The 27,509-nt window shown below is 45.6% G+C and overlaps 2 protein-coding genes across 3 annotated transcripts in view; both read right to left on the bottom strand.

Annotated features, from left to right (window-relative positions):
• The window catches only part of LOC106566564 (NUAK family SNF1-like kinase 1), a 62,702-nt gene extending 49,500 nt beyond the window's left edge, over nucleotides 1-13,202 (bottom strand). Inside the window, exon 1 of the mRNA XM_014134688.2 lies at nucleotides 12,265-13,202. Within this exon, the coding sequence (XP_013990163.2) occupies nucleotides 12,265-12,618 (354 nt within the window). The 5' untranslated portion in view covers nucleotides 12,619-13,202. The remainder of the gene's footprint in view (nucleotides 1-12,264) is intronic.
• A 120-nt stretch (nucleotides 13,203-13,322) lies between these two features.
• On the bottom strand, nucleotides 13,323-18,773 carry LOC106566565 (kelch repeat and BTB domain-containing protein 12). 2 transcript variants are annotated; one of them, XM_014134691.2, is made up of 10 exons: nucleotides 18,593-18,773; nucleotides 18,144-18,350; nucleotides 17,873-18,054; nucleotides 17,670-17,802; nucleotides 17,015-17,248; nucleotides 16,578-16,927; nucleotides 16,151-16,424; nucleotides 15,913-15,973; nucleotides 14,002-14,199; nucleotides 13,323-13,930 (listed from the first exon to the last, which is right to left on the bottom strand). In XM_014134691.2, exons 2-10 carry the CDS (start codon nucleotides 18,312-18,314, stop codon nucleotides 13,770-13,772), a joined length of 1,764 nt encoding a protein of 587 aa, XP_013990166.1. In that variant the 5' UTR covers nucleotides 18,315-18,350; nucleotides 18,593-18,773; the 3' UTR covers nucleotides 13,323-13,769. The 2 variants fall into 2 exon arrangements, with proteins under 2 accessions (XP_013990166.1, XP_013990165.1); XM_014134690.2 differs by having other exon boundaries at nucleotides 15,823-15,973; nucleotides 18,593-18,772.
• Between the last annotated feature and the right edge of the window lie 8,736 nt (nucleotides 18,774-27,509).

Raw genomic sequence — 27,509 nt, 5'->3', positions numbered from 1 at the left:
GTCACTCACCATTTACCTAGCAAAGACTTATAGATGACCTGGAGCCAGTGGGTTTGGCGACGAATATGAAGCGAGGGCCAGCCAACGAGCGTGTACAGGTCACAGTGGTGGGTAGTATATGGGGCTTTGGTGACAAAACGGATGGCACTGTGATAGACTGCATCCAATTTGTTGAGTAGAGTGTTGGAGCCTATTTTGTAAATGACATCGCCGAAGTCCAAGGATCGGTAGGATAGTCAGTTTTACGAGGGTATGTTTGGCAGCATGAGTGAAGGATGCTTTGTTGCGAAGCCGATTCTAGATTTAATTTTGGATTGGAGATGCTTGATGTGAGTCTGGAAGGAGAGTTTACAGTCTAACCAGACACCTAGGTATTTGTAGTTGTCCACATATTCTAAGTCAGAACCGTCTAGAGTAGTGATGCTGGACGGGCGGGCAGGTATGGGCAGCGATCAGTTGAAGAGCATGCACTTAGTTTTACTTGCACGTAAGAGCAGTTGGAGGCGACAGAAGGAGAGTTGTATGGCATTGAAACTCATCTGGAGGTTAGTTAACACAGTGTCCAGAGGGCCAGAAATATACAGAATGGTGTCGTCTGAGTAGAGGTGGATCAGAGAGCCACCAGCAGCAAGAGCGACATCAATGATCAAATCAAAGTTTATTTGTCACGAGCGCTGAATACAACAGACCTTACAGTGAAATGCTTACTTACAGGCTCTAACCAATAGTGCAAAAAAAGGTATTAGGTGAACAATAGGTAGGTAAAGAAATAAAACAACAGTAAAAAGGCAGGCTATATACAGTAGCGAGGCTATAAAAGTAGCGAGGCTACATACAGACACCGGTTAGTCAGGCTGATTGAGGTAGTATGTACATGTAGATATGGTTAAAGTGACTCTGCATATATGATGAACAGAGAGTAGCAGTAGCGTAAAAGAGAGGTTGGCGGGTGGTGGGTGGGACACAATGCAGATAGCCTGGTTAGCCAATGTGCGGGAGCACTGGTTGGTCGGCCCAATTGAGGTAGTATGTACATGAATGTATAGTTAAAGTGACTATGCATATATGATAAACAGAGAGTAGCAGCAGCATAAAAAGAGGGGTTGGGGGGGCACACAATGCAAATAGACCGGGTTGCCATTTGATTACCTGTTCAGGACCCTTATGGCTTGGGGGTAAAAAGTGTTGAGAAGCCTTTTTGTCCTAGACTTGCCACTCCGGTACCGCTTGCCATGCGGTAGTAGAGAGAATGTATACAGAGAAGAGAGTCGGCCCGAGAATTGAGCCCTGTGGCATAGAGACTGCCAGAGGTCCGGACAACAGGCCCTCCGATTTGACACACTGAACTCTGTCTGAGAAGTAGTTGGTGAACCAGGAGAGGCAGTCATTTGAGAAACCAAGGCTGTTGAGTCTGCCGATAAGAATGTGGCAATTGACAGAGTCGAAAGCCTTGGCCAGGTCGATGAATACAGCTGCACAGTATTGTCTCTTATCAATGGTGGTTATGATATCGTTTAGGACCTTGAGCGTGTCTGAGGTGCACCCATGACCAGCTCGGAAACCAGATTGCATAGCAGAGAAGGTACGGTGGGATTCGAAATGGTTGGTGATCTGTTTGTTAACTTGGCTTTCGAAGACCTTAGAAAGGCAGGGTAGGATAGATATAGGTCTGTAGCAGTTTGGGTCTAGGGTGTCTCCCCCTTTGACGAGTGGGATGAGCGCGGCAGCTTTCCAATCTTTGGGGATCTCAGACGATACGAAAGAGGTTGAACAGGCTAGTAATAGGGGTTGCAACAATATCGACTGATCATTTTAGAAAGAGAGGGTCCAGATTGTCTAGCCCGGCTGATTTGTAGGGGTCCAGATTTTGCAGCTCTTTCTGAACATCAGCTATCTGGATTTGGGTGAAGGAGAAATGGGGGAGGCTTGGGCAAGTTGCTGTGGGGGGTGCAGGGGTGTGGACCGGGGTAGGGGTAGCCAGGTCGAAAGCATGGCCGTAGATAAATGCTTATTGAAATTCTCAATTATCGTGGATTTATCGTTGGAGACAGTGTTTCCTAGCCTCAGTGCAGTGGACAGCTGGGAGGAGGTGCTCTTATTCTCCATGGACTTTACAGTGTCCCAGAACTTTTTGGAGTTTGTGCTACAGGATGCAAATTTCTGTTTGAAAAAGCTAGCCTTTGCTTTCCTAACTGACTTAGTATATTGGTTCCTGACTTCCCTGAAGAGTTGCATATCGCGGGGGCTATTCGTTGCTAATGCAGAACGCCACAGGATGTTTTTGTGCTGGTCAAGGGCAGTCAGGTCTGGAGTGAACCAAGGGCTATACATCTGTTCCTGGTTCTACATTTTTTGAATGGGGCATGCTTATTTAAGATGGAGAGGAAAGCACTTTTGAAGAGCAACCAAGCATCCTCTACTGACGGGATGAGGTCAATATCCTTCCAGGATACCCGGGCCAGGTCGATTAGAAAGGCCTGCTCGCTCAAGAGTTTTAGGGAGCGTTTGACAGTGATGAGGGGTGGTCATTTGACCGCGGACCCATTACGCATGCAGGCAATGAGGCAGTGATTGCTGAGATCTTGGTTGAAGACAAGAGGTGTATTTAGAGGGCAAGTTGGTCAGGATGATATCCAAGAGGGTGGCCATGGTTACATATTTTGGGTTGTACCTGGAACTCTGCAGGCTAACTCCACCCCCTTTGGCAGTTCTATCTTGTCGGAAAATGTTATAGTTAGGGATGGAAATTTCAGGATTTTTGGTGGCCTTCCTAAGCCAGGATTCAGACACGGCTCGGACTTCCAGGTTGGCGGGGTGTGCTAAAGCATTGAATAAAACAAACTTAGGGAGGAGGCTTCTAATGTTAACATGCATGAAACCAAGGCTTTTACGGTTACAGAAGTCAACAAAAGAGCACCTGGGGAATGGGAATGATGCTGGGGACTGCAGGGCCTGGGTTAACCTCTACATCACCAGAGGAACAGAGGAGGACTAGGATAAGAGTACGGTTAAAAAAGCTAAAAGAACTGGTCGACTAGTGCATTCGGAACAGAGAGTAAAGGGGGCAGGTTTCTGGGCACGGAAGGATAGATTCAAGGCATAATGTACAGACAAGGGTATGGTAGGATGTGAGTACAGTGCCTAGGCATTGAGTGACGATGAGAGGTTTTGTCTCTAGAAGCACCATTTAAACCAGGTGCGGTCACCACATGTGTGGGGGGGTGGAGCAGGGCTGGAGGCTCTACAGTGAAGTAAGACATAAATTACTAACCAAAACAGCAATAGACAAGGCATATTGACATTAGGGAGAGGCATGTGTAGCCGAGTAATCATAGGGTCCAGTGAGTAGCTAGGCGAGCTGGAGGCACAGACATTCAGACAGCTAACAGGCCGGGGCTAGCAGCAGGCTAGCAGATGGGCCTCAGGGGGACATGGCCTGTTGCAACCCCCTCGGACGGTTACGTCGGCAGATCAGTCGTGATGGATCGGCGGGGCTGTGTGTTAGCAGAAAAGGGTCCAGGCATATTAGCAAAAGAGGTATTGAAGCCCAGGGATTATCTGATGGATTTCTTCATCGCAGTTAGTTAGCTGCTATCCTAGTGGCTACTGTCTCTATCCCGAAGCAAGCACCAGTTAGCCTGGAGCTATCCTCGAATCTAGGCCCATCTCCCGGCTAGATCTATCAAGAATTCCTGGGCTTCAATTACCTCTTTTGCCAATTGGCCTGGACCCTTTGCTGCCGACACGGAGCGCCGCCGATCCATCAAGACTCTACCGACGTAACCGTCCGAGGGGGTTTCTGTCCCAAAGCAAGCACCAGTTAGCCTCGAGCTAGGCCCATCTTCCTTTGTCAACACTTTGATTAAAATCAGTAGACCTATATCAATGTCTTTGAAAATACCATACAAGTATCATTAGCTTTAAAAACAATTCAATCTGGGGTTTTTAAATAATATTTTAGACCAGAGTGAGGTTATTGCTCCACTAGCCTACCTATTGTTCCTGCAGTGTGGAAGATTCAGCATCTTTTTCAAATGTTTTCATAAAGCCTACCAGTATGCAAATTAGGGAGCCAAATGAACGGCTCTCTTACCGATGCGATTCGGGAGGCAATTGACAAGTCACTCACTTTAAAGGGATACTTCAGGATTTTGTCAATAAAGCCCTTTATCCATTTCCCCAGTCAGATGAACGTGTGGATACCATTTGTCTCTGCGTACAGTCTGAAGGAATTTGCTAACTAGCGTTAGCGCCAAGACTGGAAGTCTATGGTAACTGCTACCATGCTAGTAGATACAGTATGTCATTTTCAGAAGTTTTAAAAATAGGACGCTGCCCTTTTAAAGACAAACATTCCAAAAGAGATATTGACATGGCTAGTACAGTAGGCTAGCCAAGACCAATGCTAAGTGTCGTTCTTTTTGCAGACTATCAACAGTAGCCAGCATATTGCTAGTGTGTGCACTATTGAACGTTTACTTTTGTAAATCACTTTTCCTAAAATAAATAAGCTCAGCGAGTAGATTGATGGGCCCTTCTTTTTGCTCTGGACAGCTCGCATGTGGAAAACACTGCTATAAGAACACATTATGACTCTGTTTTTACTTGTAAATCATCCTTTCCATCCATACATACCTAGTGGGGGAGAAGGGGACAGTGAGGGGGGAGAAGGTTGGTGGGGGGAGAAGTGGGCAGTGAGGGGGGAGAAGTGGGCAGAGGAGGGGGGTGAAGGATGGTGGGGGAAAAGGGGGCAGTGGAGGGGGGAGAAGTGGGCAGTGGAGGGGGGAGAAGTGGGCAGAGGAGGGGGGTGAACTACAACCTCAACACCACAATGGGACAGACAACACAGGACCCACCAACCCAACAGATCCCACCCCCCCGTCATCTCCCCCAAAATCCCTCCTGACAACCCCCCAATTCCACTAACGGTCTGTATGTAGCCAAACGTAGCTGCTGCTCATGTTGGTATCTGTACTGATGGCGCAAAAGCCATGACAGGGAGACATAGTGGAGTGGTAACGCGTGTGCAAGCAATTGCTCCCGACACCACTTGGGTACACTGCAGCATCCACTGAGAGGCTCTTGCTGCCAAGGGAATGCCTGACAGTTTGAAAGACATTTTGGACACTACAGTGAAAATGGTTAACTTTGTTAAAGCAAGGCCCCTGAGCTCTCCTGTATTTTCTACACTATGCAATGATATGGGCAGCGACCATGTAACGCTTTTACAACATAACAGAAGTGCACTGGTTATCAAGGAGCAAAGTATTGACACGTTTTTTTTAATTGAGAGACGAGCTTAAAGTTTTCTTTATTGACCATAATTTTCACTTGTCTGACCGCTTACATGATGACGAGTTTCTCACACGACTGGCCTATCTGGATGATGTTTTTCCTCGCCGGAATGTTCTGAATCTAGGATTACATGGACTCTCTGCAACTATATTCAATGTGCGGGACAAAATTGAGGCTATGATTAAGAAGTTGGAGCTCTTCTCTGTCTGCATTAACAAGGACAACACACAGGTCTTTCCATCATTGTATGATTTTTTGTGTGCAAATGAACTCAAGCTTACGGACAATGTCAAATGTGATATAGCGAAGCACCTGATTGAGTTGGGTGCACAATTCCGCAGGTACTTTCCCTAAACAGATGACACAGACAACTGGATTCGTTATCCCTTTCATGCCCTGCCTCCAGTCCACTTACCGATATCTGAACAAGAGAGCCTCATTGAAATTGCAACAAGTGGTTCTGTGAAAATTGCAATTTAATCAGAAGCCACTGCCAGATTTCTGGATTGGGCTGCGCTCAGAGTATCCAGCCTTGACAAATCGCAGTGTTAAAACACTGATGCCCTTTGCAACCAGGTACCTATGTGAGAGTGAATTCTCAGCCCTCACTAGCATGAAAATTAAATACAGGCACAGACTGTGTGTGGAAAATGATTTAAGACAGACTCTCTCCAATACAATCCAACATTGCAGAGTTATGTTCATCCTTTCAAGCACACCCTTCTCATGAACCTGTGGTGAGTTATTCACAATTTTCGATGAACAAATAAGGTTTTATATGTAAGATGGTTAAATAAAGAGCAAAATTATTGATGATTATAATTTTGTATTATTATTATTATTATTTCCCTGGTCCTATAAGAGCTCTTTGTCACTTCCCATGAGCCGGGTTGTGACAAAAGCTCACACTTATTCTTATGTTTAATAAATGTATCGTGTAATGTGTGTGTGGCAGGCTTACAATGATGGCAAAAAACAACATTTGAGAGTGCGCTGACCCTGGTGTTAGACGGGGTATGCAGAAGGAGGTTGAATGTTTGAAGGGGTACGGGACTATAAAAAGTTTGGGAACCACTGTCCTAGAGCAAACAAAAAAACTATACATACCTTGGCCTAAACATCAGTGCCACAGGTAACTTCCACAAAGCGGTGAACGATATACAAGGCAAGAAGGACCTTCCATGCCATCAAAAGGAACATCAAATTCAACATACCAATTAGGATCTAGCTCAAAATACTTTAATCAGTTATAGAACCCATTGCCCTTCATCAAAGGAGATGATTGTGGACTACAGGAAAAAGAGGACCGAGCACACCCCATTCTCATCGATGGGGCTGTAGTGGAGCAGGTTGAGACCTTCAAATTCCTTGGTGTCCACATCACCAACACCCTAACATGGTCCAAGCACATCAAGACAGTCATGAAGAGGGCACGACAAAACCTATTCCCCCTCAGGAGACTGAAAAGATTTGGCATGGGTCCTCAGATCCTCAAAAGGTTCTACAGCTGCACCATCAAGAGCATCCTGACTGGTTGCATCACTGCCTGGTATGGCAACTGCTTGGCCTCTGACCGCAAGGCACTACAGAGGGTAGTGCGAACGGCCCAGTACATCACTGGGGCCAATCTTCCTTCCATCCAGGATCTATATACACACGAGGCGGTGTCAGAGGAAGGCCCTAAATATTGCCAAAGACTCCAGCCACCCTAGTCATAGACTGTTCTCTCTGCTACCGCACGGCAAGCAGTACCGGAGCGCCAAGTCTAGGTACAAGAGACTTCTAAACAGCTTCTACCCCCAAGCCAAAAGACTACTGAACATCTAATCAAATGGCTACCCAGACTATTTGCATTGCCCCCCCCCCCCCCCTTTACACCGCTACTACTCTCTGTTGTTATCATCTATGCATAGTCACTTTAATAACTCTACCTACATGTACATATTACCTCAACTAACCGGTGCCCCCACACATTGACTCTGTACCGGTACCCCCCTGTATATAGTCTCGCTATTGTTATTTTACTGCTGCTCTTTAATTACCTGTTACTTTTACTTCTTATTCTTATCCGTATTCTTTTAAAAACTGCATTCTTGGTTAGGGGCTCGTAAGTAAGCATTTCACTGTAAGGTCTACACCGGTTGTATTCGGCGCATGTGACTTATACAATTTGATTTGATTTGTGAGGTCTAGGGTCCGCTCACCAACCAAGAATTCACAAAATGGGACAAACACCAAATTGAGACTGCATGCAGAATTCTGCAAAAATATCCTCCATGTACAACGTAAAACACCAAATAATGCATGAAGAGCAGAATTAGGCCGATACCCGCTAATAATCAAAATCCAGAAAAGAGCGGTTAAATTCTACCACCACCTAAAATGAAGCGATTCCCAGACCTTCCATAACAAAGCCATCGCCTACAGAGAGATGAACCTGGAGAAGAGTCCCCTCAGCAAGCTGTTCCTGGGGCTCTGTTCACAAACACAAAAAGACCCCACAGAGTCCCAGGACAGCAACACAATTAGACCCAACCAAATCATGAGAGAATAAAAAAGATAATTACTTGACACATTGGAAAGAATTTACAACAAACAGAGAGTACACAGTTGCAGAATACCTGACCACTGTGACTGACCCAAACTTAAGGAAAGCTTTGACTATGTACAGACTCAGTGAGCATAGCCTTGCTATTGAGAAAGGCCTAGGCTATGTGCACACTACCTACAAAATGAGGTGGAAACTGAGCTGCACTTCCTAACCTCCTGCCAACTGTATGACAATATTAGAGACACATATTTCCCTCAGATTACACAGATCCACAAAGAATTTGAAAACAAACCCAATTTTGATAAACTCCCATATCTACTGGGTGAAATACCACAGTGTGCCATCACAGCAGCAAGATTTGTGACTTGTTGCCACAAGAAAAGGGCAACCAGTGAAGAACAAACACCATTGTAAATACAACCCATATTTATTTTCCCTTTTGAACTTTAACTATTTGCACATCGTTACAACACTGTACACAGTTGAAGTCGGAAGTTTACATACACTTAGGTTGGAGTCATTAAAACTCATTTTTCAACCACTCCACAAATGTCTTGTTAAAAAAACTATAGTTTTGGCAAGTCGGTTAGGACATCTACTTTGTGCATGACACAACTAATGTTTCCAACAATTGTTTACAGACAGATTATTTCACTGTATCACAATTCCAGTGGGTCAGAAGTTTACATACACTAAGTTGACTGTGCCTCTAAACAGCTTGGAAAATTCCAGAAAATGATGTTATGGCTTTAAAAGCTTCTAATAGGCTAATTGATATCATTTGAGTCAATTGGAGGTGTACCTGTGGATGTATTTCAAGGCCCATCTTCAAACTCAGTGCCTCTTTGCTTGACATCATGGGAAAATCAAAAGAAATCAGCCAAGACCTCAGAAAAAAAACTATAAACCTCCACAAGTCTGGTTCATTCTTGGGTGCAATTTCCAAACGCCTGAAGGTACCACGTTCATCTGTACAAACAATAGTACACAAGTATAAAGACCATGGGACCACGCAGCCGTCATACCGCTCAGGAAGGAGACGCATTCTGTCTCCTAGAGATTAACGTACTTTGGTGCGAAAAGTGCAAATCAATCCCAGAACAACAGCAAAGGACCTTGTGAAGATGCTGGAGGAAACAGATACAAAAGTATATATATCCACAGTAAAATAAGTCCTATATCGACATAACCTGAAAGGCCGCTGAGCAAGGAAGAAGCCACTGCTCCAAAACCACCATAAAAAAAGCCAGACTACAGTTTGCAACTGCACATTGGGACAAAGATCGTACTTTTTGGAGAAATGTCCTCTCGTCTGATGAAACAAAAATAGAATTGTTTGGCCATAATGACCATCGTTATGTTTGGAAGAAAAAGGGGGAGGTTTGCAAGCTGAAGAACACCATCCCAACCGTGAAGGACAGGGGTGGCAGCATCTGCACTTCACAAAATAGATGGCATCATGAGGAAGGGAAATTATGTAGATATATTGAAGCAGCATCTCAAGACATCAGTCAGGAAGTTAAAGCTTGGTTGTAAATGGGTCTTCCAAATGGACAATGACATTTACATTTACGTCATTTAGCAGACGCCGTTATCCAGAGCGACTTACAAATGACAATGACCCCAAGCATACTTCCAAAGTTGTGGCAAAATTGGTTAAGGACAACAAAGTCAAGGTATTGGAGTGGCCATCACAAAGCCCTGGCCTCAATCCTATAGAACATTTGTAGGCAGAACTGAAAAAGCGTGTGCGAGCAAGGAGGCCTACAAACCTGACTCAGTTACAACAGCTCTGTCAGGAGGAATGGGCCACCCGAAACGTTTGACCCAAGTTAAATAATTTAAAGGCAGTGCTACCAAATACTAATTGTGTGTATGTAAACTTCTGACCCACTGGGAATGTTATTATTCTGACATTTCACATTCTTAAAATAAAGTGGTGATCCTAACTGACCTAAGACAGGGAATTTTTACTAGGATTAAATGTCAGGAATTGTGAAAAACTGAGTTTAAATGTATTTGGCTAAGGTGTATGTAAACTTCTGACTTCAACAGTATATACATAAAGACATTTCAAATGTAATTTATTTTTTTGGAACTTCTGAGAGTGTGACGTTTATTGTTTATTATCTACTTCACTTGCTTTGGCAATGTTAATATATGTTTCCCATGCCAATAAAGCCCCTTAAATTGAATTGAAATGGTGGAGGAGAAGGGGTTAGTGGAGGGGGGTGAAGGATGGTGAGGAGGAAAGGGGCAGTGGTGGGGGAGTGAAATGGTGGGGAAGAAGGGGGCAGTGGAGACTAAGTGAGGAAAGGAGGGAGGGCTAGCATTTGGTGAAAGGGCTTAGAGGTTGAGGGCAGAAAAGGGGTGTGAGAGGGGGCAGTGGAGAGCAGGGAGAGGGAGGCGCAGGGTTTAACGGAAGGAGAACTAAGAGCGGGGGGGTGTCACTTCAGGCTTGCCTGGGGAAAAGCCTGGCATTCCACTGCCCCCTCCTGCCTTCCTCTGGGGCATGAAGACCTGACCAGCAGAGCACAGAGAAGGAGAGAAGGGCACTCTGGGTTTTGCTCTCTTCTAGACACCTACGGGAACACACAGCATTCCTAAAAGGAAAATGACTAGGGTGTGTGCTGAAACGAGAGAAAGAGTATGAGAGATAGAAGGAGTATGAGAGAGAGCGAGAGAGAGAAAAAGTGGGACACAGAGAGAGAAAGAGATGGAGTCATGAGTCTAAACATATGTAGTTCAAATATAGAAGTAGTGTACTTGATGGGTGGCAGAGCCTTATCTGACATAAGAGTTCAACTGCCATCCTACAATATATCCAATAATGCAGTTTGCACACATTCAGTCAGTGAAAGTGACCTACAAGCAAAGCTTACTGTACTGATATACCCCAGCCTCTCTCCCTCCATCCCTCTCCCCCTCCCAGACTCTTGTCTCCATTAGCAGGCAGTCTGTAAGGATGCCAAAATGTTCCGACCCTAATCTGGAGTCAATGCCCCGGCCTTCTATATTCCTTCCTTCTCTCCTTTTCTATAGACCCCCTCCACATCTCTTCCCCCTCCCCACCACATCTCTTCTCCCTCTGTCCTTCTTCACTCAGACAACAGCTCCTGATCCTGTTTCTAAATATATGGTCAATTTGTCTCAAGGAATTCTCAGTATGCACTGGCCACTGGCTCAAGGAATTCTACCACCAGCTCGCTCTCCCTCTCTTCTCTCTCTCTTTCATTCTCTATCCCCCGCTCTCCAGTAAATTTAGGAATGAGGGACTGGGTGTACAGTACAGTAGCAGACAGTGACAGGATTGAGCTAGTCCTAGTCTCCTAATCTGATATTCCATCAGATTATCTCTATAATAACATGTTTGTTTACTAAAAATCAGAAAGGGGTATCCATCTCTTTGTCTTCAGCTCACAGTAGACTGAAGGATTAAATCCTGACCTACGGGCAACAGAACCATTCTCTCTCTCTCATAATGTATTCTTTTTCTCAGCTATATTAATAGATAGCCAATAGCCTTATTGCATATCATATAATGCACATGTCATATGGTTCTTTTCCCCTTTAGAATAACCAATCCTTCATTATCACACCTAGAATGGAACTATGTCTGTTACATTTGGTCTGTGTTTGGAAGGGAAAACCTAGTCAGTTGCACAACTGAATGCATGTAACCGAAATGTGTCTTCCACATTTAACACGATGGCTGTCCTAATCGAAGTCTGGGGAGTAGTTGTTGCGGGGTTAACTACCTTGCTGAAGGGAAGTTACTGCAGATTCGTCCACCTTTCGGTTACTGTCCCAACACTTTAACCGTTAAGCTGCCTGCCCTCCGTGTCTGTGTGTGGGCCTGGGTGCATGCCAGTGAGAGTGTGCGAGGGGTCAAGGGTAATGGGTCAGATAACGAGAAGGTGGCCTAGGTCCTCAGCAGGCCCCTGATCCCTGGCATAGCAGCGGGTATGAGCTAATCCACTACAGATGGCACGCAGGCACACACACGCACACAAAGTATGCATACCTTCCCCTTCCCCATACAATCTGTCCTCTATCACACATGAATAATTAATAACACACATACATCATTCTGCCTGCCTGAGACTTCCAGGCACAGCCAAGGGCAAGAGCACACACACATCATCTGGGGTCCCTTTGTTCGACTGAAATAGCAAACGCACAATACAGGTAACAAACAAGTGTCAATAACAGATGCATATTTTGCCTTGGTGGCCCTAACATAGAAGGCAGCACACATTCAGAAACATTTGGTTGCAATGATGAGTTGGTCTAATGTCTGTAAAGTGAACATTTAGGTTATAATATGACATAAAAGACTAACACATGGAAAGGGACGACAGTATAGGATCGAGATAGACAGAGACATATTTAATTGAAAAACAAACAAAAACACTTACTGTCTTCCTGGTCGTTCTCTCCACCGCCCTCTTCACTTTCCCGTAGGTGCCTTTTCCCAGCGTCTCCATTACCTCGTAGCGGTGTTTCAAGTTGTGTTTATGTTGGTGCTTCTTCACTTCCACCGGGCCTGCCAGCTGAAGCGGGCCGGGCATAGAGCCACTTTCCCCGGTGTGGCTGGGGCGCTTGTCCCCGCTGAGGAGACGACGGCTGTCCAGACTTGAGGTCTCGGAGCCATCATCGCCGGTTTCGGTATCTGCGGTGTCCTGCATGTTCTCCCTCCGTTCTGACCGGTCTTCAGTGCTCATCACGCTGCTGCTGCTGCGATGGTCTCTGCGAACTTCCCGCCTGCCCATCCTGGTCTCGCTCAGTGCGCACCTGTCGCAACTAGTTGCCTACTTGGCAGCGGAAATATTTAATAAACTGACACAGGATTGGTTATTTTTCTTTATGCCTACAAACAACTAAAGGACGCCTCAAATTGCCCAGTTTCATAGCAGATAGACGAAGCAACAAAACACCAGGCTACTATCAATTATTCACTCTGCTTGAGGAAATGAAATGTCAAAAGGGTATTCGGTTAATAGTCCCAGACATCAGCCCATTAGGGACACCCCTGTTCCATTTGTCTCGCATCCCGTTCTAATGCTGCTGTTCATACTCGCTCTCTCTCTCTCCTCCTCTATCTGAAAACAAAACACAACAAATCAGCAGTGAGAACCACATGGTCCCATGGGGTTGGTGAATCCGCCCCAGTCCATACTGATGCCAGCTGTCATAGCAACATGCAGCGTCACACTAATTTCCGATCATTTTGGGCTTTCCGCCGACCTATTTTTGACCATGCCGAACAGTAGGAGAAGGAATGCTTGGCACGTAAGCAACGTCCTCGAGGAATGACCCATTCAATCAGACTTGTTTGTTTTCCGTTCGCTGGAAAAATAAACGCTTGAGATGGACATCAGTTAAAGGTCCAGTAAATTGTTAAGCTGTGAATATGTATTGTGGAAGGAGAGAAATAGGCCTACAGACCAGACATTTTATATTTGGAAGTCCTGAATGTCTTAATTTGTATTTTATTGAAACACAGAGTTCAGATGTTAGTACAGGCATCACATCATGCAGACAGTTGCGTCTGTGTGATAGGCTAGTAGTCTATAGCCCTCAAGCTCAACTGTCATGGACTGATTTAGACCTGGGACACCAATTCATTATCAGGTAGAACAGAAAACTATCAGGCTCCGGACCTCATAGGGTAAGAGTTGAATACCCTTGGTCTAAAGCTTAGGCTGTCCTTACAGAGTGAGTTTACAAAGCAATTTATTTCCATACCTTATCCTTTCATCTGAGGGATACCACATACAGTACTTATAAGCTTATAAGCTATCATGTCTTGACGATGAAACAAAGTTATAGGGTAGGCCTATAGCAACATGAGTCCCTCTTTATGCAATATTGTCTCTGTGTTTTCTCTTCCTCTGAATAGGCCATTTTGGTCCTGTATCCATCAAGGGTCAGAGTTCGGGGTTGAGAGATCACGGGGGTTGAGGTTGGCCACCAGACAGACGTCGTAGCTGTCATGCATGGCTGCTCGACGCTCCACCACCGTCCACACGTTGTCCTTGGGATCCAGCTCTAAGATCTCCTTGGTGATGATCTCATGGCGACCTGTCAAAATATGATTGATAATTGATTGATTCATTTATTGATTGATCAGTGTAAATGTGTTCGGTTCTCACCTGCCCCCTTGTAGTAGCCACAGAGGTACAGCTTGCCCTCCACCTCCCCAATGTTGGAGGCATTGGTTCGTAAAGAGAGGAGAGCGGTGGGGAGGGTTGGCCCTGACCTCCAGGTGTCTTCTTCTGGGTTGTAGATCTCCACTGAGCTCAGGCAGCGACGAGATTGGCCACGGTCCTCCCCCTCACACCCTATACCCCCTGAAGAACACACATATGCACTGAAAATGAATATAAACGTAACATGTAAAGTGTTGGTCCCATGTTTCATGAGCTACAATACAAGATCCCAGACATTTTCCATACGCACAAAAAGCTTATTTCTCTCAAATTTTATCTACAAATTTGTTTACATCCCTGTTAGTGAGCATTTCTCCTTTGCCATGACAATACATCCACCTGACAAGTGTGGCATATCAACAAGTTGATTAAACAGCATGATCATTACACAAGTGCACCTTGTGCTGGGGACAATAAAGGGCCACTCTAAAAATGTGCAGTTTTGTCACACAACACAATGCCACAGATGTCTCAAGTTTTGAGGGAGCGTGCAATTGGCATGCTGACGGCAGGAATGTCCACCAGAACTGTTTCCAGAGAATTTAATGTTCATTTCTCTACTGTAAGTTTCCTTCAACGTTGTTTTTAAATACTTTCCAAAGGCACTGTACATGTGGTGTGCGGTTGTGAGGCCGGTTGGACGTACTGCCAAATTCTCTGACTCCTTGACTTTTTCCACATTTTGTTACGTTAAAGCCTTATTCTAAAATGGATTAAATAGTTTTTTTCCCTCAAGAATCTACACACAATACCCGATAATGACAAAGCAAAAACAGGTTTTTAAATATTTTTGCTAATTTATAAAAATTAAAAAATAAAATGAAATATCATATTTTCATAAGTATTCTGACCCTTTACTCAGTACTTTGTTGAAGCACCTTTGGCAGTGATTGCAGCATCGATTCTTCTTGGGTATGAAGCCACATGCTTGGCACACCTGTATTTGGGGAGTTTCTCCCATTCTTCTCTGCAGATCCTCTCAAGCTCTGTCAGGTTGCATGGGGAGCGTCGCTGCACAGCTATTTTCAGGTCTCCAGAGATGTTCGATCGGGTTCAAGTCCAGGCTCTGGCTGGGCCACTCAAGGACATTCAGAGACTTGTCCCGAAGCCACTCCTGCGTTGTCTTGGCTGTGTGCTTAGGGTTGTTGTCCTGTTGGAAGGTAAACCCCTTTCGCCCCAGTCTGAGGTCCTGAGCGCTCTGGAGCAGGTTTTCATCAAGAATCTCTCTGTACTTTGCTCCGTTCATCTTTGCCTCGATCCTAACTAGTCTCCCAGTCCCTGACGCTGAAAAACATCCCTACAGCATGATGCTGCCACTACCATGCTTCACAGTAGGAATGGTGCCAGGTTTACTCCAGACGTGACGCTTGGCATTCAGGACAAAGAGTTCAATCTTGGTTTTATCAGACCAGAGAATCTTTAGGTGCCTTTTGGCAAACTCCAAGAGGGCTGTGATGTGCCTTTTACTTAGGAGTGGCTTCCGTCTGGCCACTCTATCATAAAGGCCTGATTGGTGGAGTGCTGCAGAGATGGTTGTCCTTCTTGAAGGTACTCCCATCTCCACAGAGGAACTCTGGAGCTCAGTCAGAGCTGTAAAATAAGAATTTGTTCGTAACCGACTTGCCTAGTTAAATAAAAAATGTTCTGTTCACTATTATGTTCCAACTGTTTTGGCCCTCATGCCTCCATCTGGATGAAGTGAGAAAAGTAAAGACAAAAAACGTCCTAGCATGTAGATCTCTCCATTGAAAGACGTACTCTAACCTAGCATGTAGATCTCTCCATTGAGTGTAGCGACCCCACAGCGGTAGCGTGAGTATCTCATGTTCTCACACTCTATCCACCGGTCCTTGCCTGGGTCAAACTGGAACACACGGCTACTCAGCCTGTCTGGCTCATCGTCTGGACGGTCCGACTGGAGGGGGACGGAGGAGGGGTGGAGAGAGAGGATGGGGGTGAGAAAGGGAGAAGGGAGGAGGATCAGAGTTTTTCCCAAGTTGCACTTTATAACAAATGCATTTGTAAAAAGCATCACATAACCTATATGTGATTGATTGACTTGATTGGTTTATTGACTGACATCCCTGCTCACCTGTGGCGTCCAGCCCCCCAGCACGTAAAGGTGGTCCTTGAGGCTGACCACACAGTGACATGCCAATGGGAGAGGCAGAGGAGCGAAGCTCAGCCAGGAACCGCCCCTTCTCAGCGACCACCTCTCAACACTGTTGGTGATGATGTAATGGTTCCTGACCTTCATCTGTCCCCCCAGCAGGTAGAGGGCATCGCCTAGTGCCGCCAGGGCATACATGTCCCTGTACCCCACCCAGCATAGCTCCTCCCAGCTGCCCTCACAAGACCGATCATACCTGGGCAGATAACAGAGGACAGGTATGTATTACACACACACACACACACACACACACACACACACACACACACACACACACACACACACACACACACACACACACACACACACACACACACACACACACACACACACACACACACACACACACCTGTACATCCCCAGCCTCTTGGTCCTGTGTTCGTCCTCCTCTTCTACAGCCACCACTATGCTGTTATCCCTTGTCACCGCCCCTGCCGTGATCGTCCCTTTCCCCTTCACTGGAGAGGGGATATAGTACGTCCTTCTGGCCTGGGGGGCGAAGCATAAGCTGAGGTCAGCCTGACCCCCCCGGCGGGCTGGGACGCCCCCTTCATCAGTCCCCCCCAGGCAGAGGAGCAGGTCTGTGGTCTCCATCCCGTAGCGCAGGGTGGGCCGAGTGGGGGCAGCCGCCACAGAGAGATAAGAAGTCTGGAGAGCCGCGTCGATCATCCCGAAGCATTCCGCATCCCGGAGCAATACCTGCAACCATACACTTACAATTAGTAGGGTGGACATAGCTTTAAAATCTCCTTCTCTCCATCCTCCTCTTTCTCTTTCCATCCTCACCGGGTTTCTCCTCCTGGCCCTCCTGAGGAAGTTGGGGTCTATCAGCTCCAGTCGTACCCGCCTGAGGAGCTCCACGGCCTGCGCCTCACTCTGCTCATCTCCCCTGCGCTTCTCCACCCAGCGCAGCACCAGTTCCAGGACGCTCTCCTCCTGGGTCACATTCAGGTCGTCTGAACCCAGCAGACCCCCCAGACTCTGGGCGTCCAACTCCAACACCTCCTCTTCCTGACACACCTGAAGAGAGAGGGAGAGGGGAGGAGGGGAGAGAGAGAGAGAAAGAGAAGAGTGGTGATACAAAGAGATGACGTTGTGAGAGAGAGGAGGTAATACATGTAATAAATGTTTAGTGTGGCTCAGTTGGTAGAGCATGGTGTTTGCAACGCCAGGGTTGTGGGTTCGATTCCCACGGGGGACCAGTACGGGAAAAAAATTTATGAAATGTATTCACTACTGTAAGTCGCTCTGGATAAGAGCGTCTGCTAAATGACAAAAAATGTTTTAAAAAATGTAAAAATGTTTATGTGACAGCTCTGGTTGATTCTGCCTGTAGACAGATGCAGGGAACTACTGCTCTCTTGTGGTGAGAAGAGGAAATGGACATGACTGTGGCGGTTGGGCAGAATTTTCAGATTATACTGAATGATTACGGTCCTACCTGGGCAAAGTGACGACACAAGTATCTCAGGGCGAGGTCTGCCAGGTCAGCGGCCCCCAGGTCTCTGGCCCAGTGGTACAGTCCTACACAGTTGGAAGTATCCATGCTGTCCAACATGTAGCTCTGACACAACCTGTAATAGTGACCATAATGTAGTGATTGTATTAGTCGTGTCATGGCTAACAGTAGCCACCTGAACCCACCTGAATGCCCCGTCTATGTGCAGCAGGAAGGCAGCAGCGGCCACTCCCTGAGTGTTGTCATGGGAGAGAGGCAGCTGGGCGCGATACATGTACCCCAAGAGCAGCTCCAAGCTCTGGGCAGGAGTGTCCCTGAGAGGCACCTCACCTCCACGGGTCTCCCTCAGACCACAGGTAAACATGGCCTGGAGGGATGAAAGAAGTATGGTAAACACCATGGTAAAATGGTAAATATTTATTTTGGGGTTCATTGAAACAAGCACAATTATCTTACCTGGAAGTACGGGCTGAAGGCGGATAGCACCACCCGGTGGCAGGGGAAGGGAATGCCCTCGGCCAGAAGAACCACGTCAGTTAGTTCCCTGGCCCCCCACATCCTCTCCAGCTGCCCCAGCAGAAGAAGTCCATGTTCAGCCTGACCATGCACCATCACCTGGGGGTCCATCTCTCACCCTGGAGGGTCAAGATGGCTCTGCTAAACCTGGAGAGAGTGGAGAGAGAGAAAGAAAGAAAGAAAGAAAGAAAGAAAGAAAGAAAGAAAGAAAGAAAGAAAGAAAAGAGAGAGTGAGGACATCAGAAATAGACACAACAGTGTGTGTAACACTACACCAGGGCAGACATGCTCCTTGTACACCCCACACGGCAGACATTGAGCTGTAGCGGTAGAGTTAGATTAAGAAGCAAATCCATGACATTAGTTTACTCTGATCAGAGCTACTGTACCAGCAGTCTGCAGGACAACCTCTCCAGGGCTTGGTGCTTCTCTTTCAGGGCTGGAGTCATGTAAGTTGCATTGTATCCTAATGGAGAATGGAGTTGTGTCTCTGTCAATGGCCGTTGCTGTGTCTGTCCCTAATACTGTTTGGTTGCTGTTTGTATGTGTGTGTGTGTGTGTGTGTGTGTGTAAACAGGTTTTAAATAGATCAGTGCAAGGGAGCCATGTGTCTCTGCTGTAGTTCAGTCAGGGCTAAATGCTAACTGAAAATCTGTGCACTTCTCCCATTGACTCTGATGCATGGTTTACACTGAAGTCCAAGAGATCTCCCATTGACTCTGATGCATGGCTTACACTGAAGTCCAAGAGATCTAAATGGGACTTCCTGGTTTCAATCAACATTGAATACATTCAAATACATATTTGAATATATGATTGCCTCCCTTGAAAACTTGATGCATCATCTACTGGGATTTCCTGCTTTCAATAAACAAGTTTAGGTCATAATCAACAGAAACCGCAATGATCAAACTATCTATGGCTCTGGCTCAACCCAGTATATAAATATACTAAACGTTTTGATAATAGTTGGTATTCACCGTGCTTAGTGCTACTGTTAAAATGTCATTTGAAACATTTCTCCAATTTGATGTATTATTTGACCTACAAACAAGAATTTCTATTGGCAAATAGGTCAGAATGAAATAGTATACAGTTGGAGGAGATTGGCATACTACTGTACGGAAGTCCAGAGAGGACATATGAATAAAAAAATTATTCCCACGTTAGGTCATGATCACAACATATTTATCTCATGATCACTACATAATAAAAGTTGTTTTGTCGAGCCCATGACATAAACTCTATACATTTAAGTCATTTAGCAGACGCTATTATCCAGAGCGACTTACAGGAGCAATTAAGCTTAAGTACCTTGCTCAAGGGCACATTGGCAGATTTTATTTTCACCTAGTCAGCTCAGGGATTTGAACCTGCCGCCCACAGGAGTGGACTTATTGACAATAGATTCCCAGCGGTGTCACAGTGCACCAGAGGGAGTAAGATCTGTTAAGTAACCATGTGCTAGTGTACAGGCCGGGGCCTTCTTATCAAAGCTCCAGCAATAAAAGGCAAATGATGGCAAACTGAGGAATTACAAATTCCAAACAAACTATGTGTCTAGTCCAGCGTTTCTCAAACTCGGTCCTGGGGACTCCAAGGGCTGCACCTTTTGTTTTTTGCCCTAGTATCACACAGCTTATTCAAATGATGAACTCATATTCAAGCTTTGATTATTTGAATCAGCTGTGTAGTGCTAGGGCAACAACCAATACATGCACCCCTTGGGGTCCCCAGGACCGAGTTTGGGAAACGCTGGTCTAGTCCCTGAGATCATTTTTCTAACTGGATGAATGGCGGTGCTGTCCTTCACCACGACAGCATTTGGCCCATCATTTGTGACTATAATGACAAATAGACTGCAGCCTTCATGAAATGTTGTAGTATTTAGAAACCTCAACATGTGATTCACTTCAGCTGTTTTATCAGTTACATTTTTCTGTACTACTTGTTAATTGTTGTTTGTGACTGTGTTTTTGCTGCTATTGACAGGCTAACCTCCCTGTTAAAATTATTGAAGAGATTAAAATAAACGTTAATTGGTAGTCTGGTAATCTTTGTTAAACTTTCATTGGTAGTCTGTGACCACAGACCTCAATGTTAACTTTTCTTGCACTGAACATTACACATCCAATCCATTGAAAATAGTAGTGCAACCATACTTTTACATGTCTTTAAAATGTGATTGTATTGGAGCCAAAACTGGAAGCCATCTATTACTGACAGACATAATGCAATTTCTGCCTGGGTTAATCCCTTACCAAAATAAAAGTGGATGCGCTGATCCACCGTGGACTCTGCCTCCTCAGCCGTACTGTCAATCTATCACCAATACTGATCCACCGTGGACTCTTCCTCCTCAGCCGTACTGTCAATCTATCACCAATACTGATCCACCGTGGACTCTGCCTCCTCAGCCGTACTGTCAATCTATCACCAATACTGATCCACCGTGGGCTCTGCCTCCTCAGCCGTACTGTCAATCTATCACCAATACTGATCCACCGTGGACTCTTCCTCCTCAGCCGTACTGTCAATCTATCACCAATACTGATCCACCGTGGACTCTTCCTCCTCAGCCGTACTGTCAATCTATCACCAATACTGATCCACCGTGGACTCTGCCTCCTCAGCCGTACTGTCAATCTATCACCAATACTGATCCACCGTGGACTCTGCCTCCTCAGCCGTACTGTCAATCTATCACCAATACTGATCCACCGTGGACTCTGCCTCCTCAGCCGTACTGTCAATCTATCACCAATACTGATCCACCGTGGGCTCTGCCTCCTCAGCCGTACTGTCAATCTATCACCAATACTGATCCACCGTGGACTCTGCCTCCTCAGCCGTACTGTCAATCTATCACCAATACTGATCCACCGTGGACTCTGCCTCCTCAGCCGTACTGTCAATCTATCACCAATACTGATCCACCGTGGACTCTGCCTCCTCAGCCGTACTGTCAATCTATCACCAATACTGATCCACCGTGGACTCTGCCTCCTCAGCCGTACTGTCAATCTATCACCAATACTGATCCACCGTGGACTCTGCCTCCTCAGCCGTACTGTCAATCTATCACCAATACTGATCCACCGTGGACTCTGCCTCCTCAGCCGTACTGTCAATCTATCACCAATACTGATCCACTCCTGTTTATAGAGCTTATCTTGTGATCTCGACAAGACAACTTTTGTTATGTTGTGATCTTGAGATAAATAAGTTGTGACTTCCGTACAACCCTTTTGTCACGTTCGTCATAGGAATTGGACCAAGGCGCAGCGGGAATGTGTATACTCATCTTCTTTATTGTGAAGAAAACCAAAATAAACACTTAAACAAAAACAACGACGAAAAAACAGTCCTGTGAGGCACACAGCTAAACACACGGAACAACTACCCACAAAAACCCATGGAAAAACACCCCTACTAAATAGGACCTTCAATTAGAGGCAATGAGGAACAGCTGCCTCCAATTGAAGGTCAACCCAATAAACTAAACATAGAAATAGAAAAACTAGAACAAACATAGAAATATACTAACATGAACCAAAAAACCCCGAAACACATAAAACAAACATCGCCTGCTACGTCCTGACCAAACTACAATAACAAATAACCCCTTTCACTAGTCAGGACGTGACACCTTTGTCTTACACATTACATTTGACTGTTTTATGAGGATATTTTAATGTTTCATGACGTGACATGACTGTTAGCCCCATACACTGAAAAGCTCCTATTTATCTTTATGGCATTTTACGAGCTTCTGTCTTCGTGTCATTTCACTATGCGTCTCATTTCTTCTATGATATTGTTCCTTGTAAATCCGTTGTCAAGTTCAGTTATTTTTTTCTTGGTTTACATAATACAGTGTATAAAAAACCATGCTGTCTGGAAACATTATACAATGATTTTATTCCTGCGGTATATTGTGCTGTATATTTTATTGTGCTGTATATAACTGTGCTGTGTTTGTCATTGCCCTACAATGTCTGTAAGGCACCGTTACATACTCAGTCATGCTCTGTAATAAACGGGTTTTATTGGTGCTTTCAGACGAGCCCCTCTCCATCTGTGTATTTGTAAACCATGATAAAGCAAAGAACAAGGACAAAAAGGCTAATGACCTGTCACTCCAAGAAGAACATGTGAACGTATCTGTTTGACTTAGTGTTTTAATGTTTACCAACATACACCTGTGTTTATGTGCTTTTACATAGTTACCCCACAGGACAAACCTTCTGACAGTACAGATGACACCACAACAAAAACATCAGTGGACATGTTAAAAAAAAATGCTAAAATAACAACTCTCATGGTAGGCACAATAATCAGGCTTCGCTCAACTACAGCACATCACTAGTAGCGCAGAGGGAATGTCAGTGTCTGTGTGTGAGTGTGAGTGTGAGTGAGTGTGTGTGTGTAACATGTCAGTTATACCCAAGCTTGTCCCGTCCTATATCATTGACATCCGTTGTTCATATTGTAGCTCATGTTCTTGTCTTCATACAGTACTTGAGCAGGGGTACCCAGGTTGCAGTGTTAAAGTTCCCGGTTCTTTTTTTAGGTGCATTCGGGGTGGGGGGGGTACTGTCACGTCCTGACCAGCAGAGGGTGTTGTTGTGCAGTTTTGGTCAGGACGTGGCAGAGTATGTCTGTGTATGTGTGTTCTGGGTGTTGTATTTCTATGTGGGTCTGTGTGGCTCCCGATCAGGGACAGCTGGTTATCGTTGTTCCTGATTGGGAGTCATATAATTAGGAGTATGTTTGTCACTTGGGGTTGTGGGTGGTTGTGCTAACACTGCTAGTCTTTGGTATGTACGTAGCCTGTTAGTCGTTTTTGTTTATTGTTTTTCCCGTGGATACTTTGCTCTTATATATTAAAAAGATGAGTATCTACATTTCACCTGCTGCAGTTTGGTCCCTTCAACACGGCTGTAATTATGACATTGGCTATGTACTGCTTTGTTTCAGCTGTCATGGGCAGCCTAGCTGTTTGGAGAAGGAGGTGCTTTCTGTACCCTTGAGGGCCATGCTACAGGGACCTTTGAAATGTTTGGATCGTTTTTTAGTAAATTTGATTGGTGGATTCAAATAAAGTATTTAAAATGTGTGTGTGTGTGTGTGTGTACACAACTATCTGTGGATAGAATAAAAGCAGAATGGAGGATGAAAGATGGTGGTCTAATGCAGTTCCACCATTGGCTGTAACTAGTTCTTTCATATTTGGGGTGTGGTCCTCCATCCGTCATGAAGGTATTTATAACCTCAGTTACTCATATCCATCATTAAGGTATTTATAACCTCAGTTACTCATATCCATCATTATGGTATTTATAACCTCAGTTACTCATATCCATCATTATGGTATTTATAACCTCAGTTACTCATATCCATCATTATGGTATTTATAACCTCAGTTACTCATATCCATCATTAAGGTATTTATAACCTCAGTTACCCATAGAAATACTAGACTACATGCCCTGGCAAAGACCTCAAAGGAACATGTCTGTCAATACGTTCAATAGAGGTTAAACAAACAAAGCATAATGGTCAAATCCAGATGCAAATATACTCCAATAGCACGTTTGGAGGGGTACTTGATAAAGTGGTTTCAACGAGTTTGCCAGCTTACTTTTGTAAACATTAACTACGAACACACACATATTTAAACTGACCCGAGAGGTATTTCACAGCCGATCGAAAACAAATTGTCACGTCCTGACCAGTAAAGGGGGTTATTTGTTATTGTAGTTTGGTTAGGGCGTTTTTCGTCGTTTGTTTAGTATAAGTGTTTTTGTTTTTCTTCAGTAAAAGGAAGATGAGCATACATATACCCGCTGCGTTTTGGTCCACTCACTACGACGATTATGACAGAACTACCCACCAAAAAAGGACCAAGCAGCGGAGGAAGGAGCAACAGGAGAGCTATCTCAAGTCCTGGACATGGGAGGAGATACTAGCTGGAGAAGGACCATGGAGTAAGGCTGGAGAGGACCGGGAACGTTATGCCGGAACACGGCTGGCAAGGAAGCCTGAGAGGCAGCCACTAAAAATGTTTTTGGGGGGCACATGGGGAGATTGACTAAGTCAGGCAATAGACCTGAGCCAACTCCCCATGCTTATTATGGGGAGCAACTGATCAAGAAGACACTGAGCTATGCGGAAATGCGCACTGTATTGCCCAGACGCAGTCAAAGCCCGGTGCGGTGGATACCAGTTCCCCGCAAGTGCCGTGCTAGAGTGGGGATCCAGCCAGGGAGAAGTGCGCCGGCGCAGCACATCTGGCCACCAGTGCGTCTCCTAGGCCCAGGCTACCCTGCGCCTGCTCTACGCATGGCAGCCATCAGTCCTCAGCAAAGCCCAGTTCGCCCTGTGCCAGCACTCCACCCGTGCAGGGCTACGCTGACAAGCCAGCCAGTAGGGGTTGTGCAGGCTGTGCGCTCCAGACCTCCAGTGCGTTTTCAAGACCCGGTTAATCCTGTTCCTGCTCCTCGCACTAGCCCTGTGGTGCGTGTTATTGTTCTGGTGCCTCCAAAGCCAGCACCACGCATCAGGCCTTTAGTGTGCCTGCCCAGTCCAGTACGTCCTGTTCCTGCTCCTCGCACTAGCCCTGTGGTGCATGTCACTAGTCTGGCGCCTCCAAAGCCAGTCCCACGCACCAGGCCTTTAGTGCGCCTGCCCAGTCCAGTACGTCCTGTTCCTGCTCCTCGCACCAGCCATGTGGTGCGTGTCACTAGTCTGGTGCCTCCAAAGCCAGTCCCACGCATCAGGCCTTCAGTGCGTAGTCCCCGTCTAGAGATTCCGGCGACAGTGCCCCGTCTAGAGCTTCTGGTGACAGTGCCCCTTCTAGAGCTTCCGGCGACAGTTCCCCGTCCAGTGCTTCAGGCGACGTCCCACAGTCCGGACCCGACAGAGACGGCCCACAGTCCGGAACCGACAGAGACGGCCCGCCAGTCCGGAACCGACAGAGACGGCCCGCCCGTCCGGCGCAGCCAGAGTCGGCCTGCCAGTCCGGCGCAGCCAGAGTCGGCCCGCCAGTCCGGCGCAGCCAGAGTCGGCCCTCAGCCCGGAGCCTTCAGCGGTGGGCTACAGCCCTGAGCCTTCAGCAGGGGTGGACAGGTTAGAGTGGGGATAAAGCCCGGAGCCAGAGCCACCTCCGTGGGGGGAGGTTTGGGAAGCGGGGCTGTAGCACAGGAACCGTCGGTGACGGTGGCCACCCTCCCTTCCCTCCCTTTATTTGGGGTTAATTTTGTGTTTTGTTTACGGGGTCTGCACCTTTGGGGGGGGGTACTGTCACGTCCTGACCAGTAAAGGGGGTTATTTGTTATTGTAGTTTGGTCAGGGCGTGGCAGGGGGTGTTTGTTTTATGTGTTTCAGGGTTTTTGGTTTATGTTCTATGTTAGTATATTTCTGTTTGTTCTAGTGTGTCTATGTCTATGTTTAAGTTTCTTGGGTTGACCTTCAATTGGAGGCAGCTGTTCCTCGTTGCCTCTAATTGAAGGTTCTATTTAGTAGGGGTGTTTTTCCATGGGTTTTGTGGGTAGTTGTCTCCGTGTATTGTCAGTGAACCTTACAGGACTGTTTTTCGTTGTTTGTTTAGTATAAGTGTTTATTTTGTTTTTGTTTTTGGTTGTTTTTTTCAATAAAAGGAAGATGAGCATACATATACCCGCTGCGTTTTGGTCCACTCACTACGACGATTATGACACAAATCCTAATTTGTACGATATTTTGGAGAGTATTTATTTTTATCAGAGGTTGTGAGTTATGATGTGTTGCACAGTAGGATATGAAACTCTGGAGGAAGGTGTGGAGTCAGAGTAGAACATCTTCCTCCTAATCTGGACTTCAGTCTGTCTAAACCTTGTAGTACAGTCTGTCCGAGCCAAGACAAGACAATCACTACCAATAAAACCGGCAGTATATTGCAATACTAAGTCCAAAATGAATTCACGGCAATGGACAGTTTTATACAGAGCCATGATCACATTGAACTCCCTTCCATCTCAAATTAGTCAAGCAAACAGCAAAATTACCTTGAAAAAAAACGGATTAAAAAACAAGCGAGGTACTGTGAGGGGACTCACACTCACACACACACACACACACACACACACACACACACACACACACACACACATAATGTTTGTTGTTGTATTGTTTGTATAATGTTGTTGAATTGTTTGTATGTTTTGTATTTAAAATGAGTGTGACCGTCGTTGTCTGTCAGTGTATCAGTGTTTTGTTACTTGTTATGATTGATGTTTTTTGTGGACCCCAGGAAGAGTAGCTGCTGCTTCTGGTAAAGCTAATGGACATCCTAATATACAAATACTGTTCCTACTAAATCAGATTACTAGTGTGTTTTGTGGGTGTGAGGGAAGAGACTTGATTGATTGATTTATTGATTGATGGGTAAAAGAATTCGTACAGTTAAACTATTTAGAAAAAAACATTTTAAACTACAAAGAACTTTGAAGGATGGCACATGAAAACAGGACATAACACTCAGGAAAGGTAGAGATGTCTACTCAACCCAGGATGATTGACCTAGGGAAAAAGTACAGCTGGGTGACTGGCCTGAGTAAATACTTTCACTGTACTTTCATTGCCGACCACACACACACACACACACACACACACACACACACACACACACACACACACACACACACACACACACACACACACACACACACACACACACACAGAGAGAGAAACATACACACACACGGTGGTTTTACTATCCAAGTGGGGACCAAAACATTTATTCCCATTCAAAGTCCTTTTTTCCCTAACCCTTAACCCTAAACCTAACCCTTACCTTAACTCCAAACCCCTAACACTAAAACTAAACCTAACCCTAACCTTAATTCTAACCCAAACCTAATTGTAACCCTAACCCTAACCCTAAATGTAACTTGGTGGCAGTGTAGCCTAGTGGTTAGAGCATTGGACTAGTAACCAAAAGGTTACAAGTTCAAATCCCTGAGCTGACAAGGTACAAATCTGTCGTTCTGCCCCTGAACAGGCAGTTAACCCACTGTTCCTAGGCTGTCATTGAAAATAAGAATTTGTTCTTAACTGACTTGCCTAGTTAAATAAAGATTAAAAAAACTCCCAACCCTATCTACAAAATGTCACCACTTGTTAGAATTGTCCTTGTTTTACTGTCCTTGTGAGGACTTCTGGAACCCAAAAGATAGTAAAGTTCGACCACACACACACACACACACACACAGAGGCTTGGGTGGGGGTGTGAGATGTTCCCTCATAAGGGCAGGAGAGGACGGT

This window comes from Salmo salar, chromosome ssa13, assembly GCF_905237065.1.
Source record: "Salmo salar chromosome ssa13, Ssal_v3.1, whole genome shotgun sequence".
NCBI lineage: Eukaryota > Metazoa > Chordata > Actinopteri > Salmoniformes > Salmonidae > Salmo > Salmo salar.
Note: the sequence above shows the minus strand (reverse complement) of the source record. Positions and strands in the feature narration are given on the sequence as shown.